The sequence below is a fragment of the Fulmarus glacialis genome, unplaced genomic scaffold (assembly GCF_000690835.1).
Source record: "Fulmarus glacialis isolate BGI_N327 unplaced genomic scaffold, ASM69083v1 scaffold40923, whole genome shotgun sequence".
NCBI lineage: Eukaryota > Metazoa > Chordata > Aves > Procellariiformes > Procellariidae > Fulmarus > Fulmarus glacialis.
This window is the reverse complement of record NW_009204350.1, coordinates 2324-7855: the sequence shown is the minus strand read 5'-3', so window position 1 is coordinate 7855 and position 5532 is coordinate 2324. Positions and strand designations below refer to the sequence as shown.

The following is a 5532-nucleotide window of genomic DNA, read 5'->3' as shown; positions in this document are numbered from 1 at the left end:
TATGATTCTATTCTATGATTCTATGAAATGCAGAAGACTACTTGGGTTAAATCTTAGATATGGTAGGCTAAATCAGAGCTATAACTGGTTTTATTTTTGGACTGTCTTAATACATGTCTTTTCCTATCCAAGAAAAAAGTAAATACAAGCTTCGATTCCCTGCTCTCAATCCTAAACATTAACACCTCTGACTTGTCTTATAAAAGCCAGACAGTTTCTAGGAAAACCCTGCAACAATTTGAGAGAGATGCAGACTAATTCTGAAGCAGCTTCGCACACAAAAAAAGGTAGCAAGAGCTTTTCATAAAATAGTAACCTGAAAGACCTGAAAGCAGATCCTGAGAAACTGGTGAAGCAAACTTAAATTATCTGCCAAAGTAACTCAAGGAATTGTTTGGTCAAGGCTGACCTTTAAACCATAAAGATGCAACAGACAAGATGAACTCTTGAGGCAAAGCAAAATATGATATGAAATACCAAGCAAGCTTGATTAGCTCCAAACCTAAGGACATATGGAACTGTCAGAAAAGCAGGAAGCCCTTCTGAGCAGGATACACTTTGCTTTCACAATCCTGAGACAGCTATAAAAACAACGAAAAACCATGAAAATGGGATCTCCTCCATAAATCTGAAGTGTAGCAGAAACTGTAAGTCATGTCACAAAAGGTCAGCCAGTTTTCTGAATCTTCTACAGAATTGATATTGCTGAGCCAGACTATAGGAAAGAAACTTTGTAAGAGGGACCAAAGAATCATCTAGGAAATATTCTTTGTGTACCTATCACCTTCTAGAATTGATTTTGACAAATACGCAGATGAAATAAATTTCTATCATGAAACTGATTAATCACAGGTTTCTTTTGCATACAATTTAACCTACTACAATTAAACTATACATGTAATTTCTCCTTTCCTTTTGTACAGGGAAGAACAGATGATTTCATTTGAGTAGAAGAAGATACAAAGATTTTTGTTTATCTTTTAAGCTTTTTGAAGAGGAAAGGAAGGGGAGGAGAGAAAAATATGCAAGGTCCTTATGGGAAAAAAAAAACAACAGTTGCCTTATTTTTGTGTTACTGTATATCAAGATATGTTGCAGTGACTGAAACAGTACCAAAGAAATACCATTTTCTTTATTTACTGCATAGCTTTCAAGAGCTTTAGCTAATCTTCTTAAACACAGTGTACTAGCCTCAAGAAATTGTCTCACTTTAAAATATAGAAATTAATAAAGTTTAATACAAATGATCGACTTATCACTTTACTATGAAGGGACCTCATTCCAGTGAATCAAGCTTCAGCATATTTGCTTTAATTTGAAATTCTATTAAGTTTTATTTTTATTCTAAGTTATGGAAGCTGACAAAGATAAGTCTTCTATTTATATTCTAACTCTGGTTTATTTTTTCAGAGCATTTCGAAAATATTTTTGAATGCAGGTATTTCATAAGAATGACTTGCTATAAATCAAACACACGGTAAACTTACCCTTTAAACTATTTTCAATAAGCATAAGAGCAAAATACTAAATAAATATCACTTACTCTCTTCATAGCTGTTGTTCGTACTGGATCTCTTGAGCGTCTGAATTTCCTGGGAAAGTATCGAGAGCCGATCTGATTGGGTGGGTGTTTCATCATCTTCTGGATCAGGCGATTCCTGCATCATTTCCTCTATTTCTTCAATCACCTTCAAAAAATGAAAACCCTTATGAAAACCCTCCTGCTCAAAGAGAAACAGCCTGCAATTTGAAGCAAAACTGTTAAGAGCTTAAGGTTTTTTTTTTTTTACTTTCAGTTAGCGAAGATGCTGCTGCATGAAACTAATACCAAGACTGGATGAAGAGAATCAACAAAATCGTATTGACATCTCCTCCCCATCCTTGCTCTCTGAGAATAAGCCTACCTTTTCAAGGTAAACTGGTGATCTCATAACAAGCAGTGTGTTGAAACTACGCAATTATTTCTATATGAAGGTTCTGCTTAAGAGAACTGAACTAAAGAGTGAGCTAGAATATCTTTCCTGAGTATTCAGTTGAAGGAAAACAAAACAACAACAAAAATCAATTACCTCCCCACCCCCCATTTCACTACACTTCTCTAAGCAAAAAAAAAAAAGCTCCAAATAACGTGAAAATCCACTGTGCTTATGAGACGTTTTATTAACTGATCCATCATAACCTGAAGCTGATTTGCATCCCTGGGCATAAGACCCAAGCCAGACAAAAAGTATGAGAACAGAAATCCTGTGCACAGAGAGCTTACTTTGCAGTACAGAAATGACCATATTTCTACAGGCTAAATTATTAACTGAATAAATAACACATCAACTTTTACAGGTTTAGAGGCTGGAGATAATGCTGAGAGCCACCGCACAGTAAAAAAGAGCTGAGGCAGTTCAAGCAATCCTGTCTCTCATACTCTTAAAACCCATGTTCATCAGAGTTCACAGGTAACCATTTAAACAACAAGAAAATATATCCTTGCGTTTGCTTACTAAAGCAGGAGCTTAATGGACAGTCATTAACATTACTCAGAAGAGCAATTTTCAAGATAACTTAAGTAAATCCATGGATTTGTAACAGAAGCCTTCAGACACTAAGTAATTTGAAAGCTTAGTAGCAGTACTGTTGATCTGTTCTCATGTTAGGCAAAAACTTCAAAGAATTCTCGCTAACCACAAAGCCATGTGAAGATATGAATGGCCATACAGTCATGCTGGAAAACGACGAACTCTACAATACCACCAATATTCTGAAAATATTTTTGCTTCTTAACACATATATTTAATTTAGTAGTATTCCTGACTAATTTATAGTAAGAAATGTATAAAGATTTCAAAGACCCTGGACATTAGGGACATGGTTTAGTGGACATGGTAGTGTTGGGCGGTTGGACTCGATGATCTTAGAAGTCTTTTCCAACCTTAATGATTCTATGATTCTATCAACCTCACGTGAAGCATTGGAATACTCTTCAAATCTGAATGATGTAGTAATATCTCACACATTATTACGATCCTAAATAAAGAACAATCAAGCAGCTTAGCTATGGTGAACAGCAAGGAAGAAGAACAAAAAATAATTACAGACTAGAACAAAACATCAACAACTCTGTCTTTGCTGAACACATTACCTGCTCCGCTGTGAAGAGTGGTTCATCATTGATGCAGGAAACAATGATAGAATGCATATCCAGCTGTTCTCTCAGCTCTTCGTCATCTGACAGGTCAAGGTTCAGGTTATCATTTACCTAGAAAGCATGAAAACGTGTATTTATATAAATATATATATATATACACTTCTGTGTGTGTGTATATATATATAAAATACATGTACATACATAAAAAACAAAAGGGAAACTAATACTGAATTTTAAGAATGAAACAGATTCCTTGCCCATAATAATGGAATCAATGATTCTTGCTGTCAAACACCTGGAAACTGAAGTACCTTAACAACTGAAATCAAAACTGCAGTTGGAGAAAGTTAAAATAGCTGTCAGTCTTTAAATACCCTCAGCATATAAAGACCATATACACAATGACATGCAGATATCTGCACGGAAGGCAGTCAATCCAATGTAGATATTTAAATCTTAAATGAAGATAGACATTTGTCAGTGTGGGGTGAAAACCTACCTATAATCTTCAACATTACACAAACCTGTTATTTTACATGCTTTTATAGTTCTACTTTTTCACATAATAAAAGACACGAAAAAAAGTTGTTTTAAAAAACAGAACATGGTTATCACCCCAGATTATTTTAAAAATATATTGTTGAGTATCTCAGGGTCTTTTCAAAAACAAACAGAAGTAACGCTGTTCCCACAAATATACCATCAAATTACACTCATCCTTCAAAACCAAAGATGTACACATAGTAAAATAAAAGTCCCCTCCTTAATCAGTCAGGTGTATTTCACTCTCACACAGTGATATATTCTAGTTTATTTACAAAGTTGTTTGCTTTTTCTGCACTTTGACTATTACTAGATTCCACCCAAACCAACCTAGAAAAGCCCCCCAGAACCCAAAAGCTGCAACCCATAACCTTTGACATTTTGAGCTCAAGCGCTTTAACTGATCTTTGGGCTAATTTACAAGCATTATGACTAGCTGCATAAAGTCCTTGGTCTCACTGTATCAATTTTCAATTTTTATTGTAAATCCTCCAATTTTCCCAGTTTCTTCAGAAACCTTGACAGTTTTCAGGTTCATTTTGAAGATGCTACTGATATCCCCAGATAGCTAGTCTATAGGGGAAAACATACAATTTGTATTTCTTCAGCCATCAGAATGAAGTAAAATGTCCACTTTTTTCCAGAATCTGAGTTCCAATAAACATGCAGTGACAGGGCCCCACTAAGAATATCTGTTCACCTACTGCACAGATACATCCCAGTTTTGACATTCTTTAACGCCTGCAGTCCTCAAATGTTTTTCCATGTACATACGATTATGACAACAACTGTGGGATAGTAAGCAAGGATAAGTTTATCTAGAAGGAGGTCAGCTTCCCCTCCTGACATCTCCAGAAACAACATTTTGAGAGACTATCAGAATATATTCTGATAATTTAGGCTAGTAAATCACCTAAACCAGCCCAAGCTACAGCTGATGCCAAAAGAACCACCTGCCCTTCCACCCAGCCACACTCCATGCCTGTTTCTGTCCTCATGCTCCCACCAGGGAATGACTTGTTTAAAAGTAACCTAACAAAAACACAATAAACAAGCAATTGCACAATCCTGTTCCTTGTACCACTGTACAACACTTCCACCCAACCACTTCTTTCACTGTCAGAGCCGTGTAAGTGTTCACAGATCTGTGATGTGAAGCAACAAAGATTAGATGAATCAGCCTCATTCACCTTACATTTTTTCCTACTAAAACAGGAAGATAAATACTTTAAGCACAAGTTCAACAGCATATTATTAGTTTCAAACGCACCAAGGAAGTGTTGCTTAGCTGTTAGTATTCATTGTAAGAAAGTTAAAACAAGCCACTAGCTGGTCCATATGTGCTGTCACATATCCAGAAATATTGCTGAAACACAGAGAAGCAAAAAAAAAAAAAGTATGTCAAATGTTCCCAAACAGATGGGCTTTACATATCAAAAGGCATGCCAGGTGGAGTGACAGCTGAAAAAACTTGAGATATGTTTAATCCATAAACTGATTTTCCCTCTACTGGCAGCATACCTAAGATTCTTTGTAATCCAGCAACACCACTTTACATTTTTTTTATGTAGTTCCTTCATAACTTCCTGCAAAGAACTTACAAAAACTATATGAAACTTTTTTTTTTTAATTGTACCTAGTTCCTTATCAAGAAATCCATCAGTCTTCCAGCCCATTTTTCAGTCACACAACAAGATCACAGCATGGGGGGGTTCTAAGTCTTTTTACTTTAAACGTAAGAATTTAACTACTCTAAAACCGCTTAGAAAATCTGAACAAACACTCTAATAAAAATTAGAATAAAACCAAGTCAAATTCAAGGGATAATCATCAGACTCAAATCGAGAAAG

At 35.5% G+C, this 5532-nt stretch overlaps 1 protein-coding gene across 1 annotated transcript in view; it reads right to left on the bottom strand.

The window, feature by feature from the left end:
- Positions 1-1543: 1543 nt before the first annotated feature.
- The window catches only part of LOC104074733 (fasciculation and elongation protein zeta-2-like), a gene marked incomplete at both ends in the record, with an annotated part of 5039 nt that continues 1050 nt past the window's right edge, over positions 1544-5532 (bottom strand). The window contains 2 exon segments of the mRNA XM_009574958.1: positions 1544-1688; positions 3134-3250. Coding sequence (XP_009573253.1) covers positions 1544-1688; positions 3134-3250 — 262 coding nt within the window.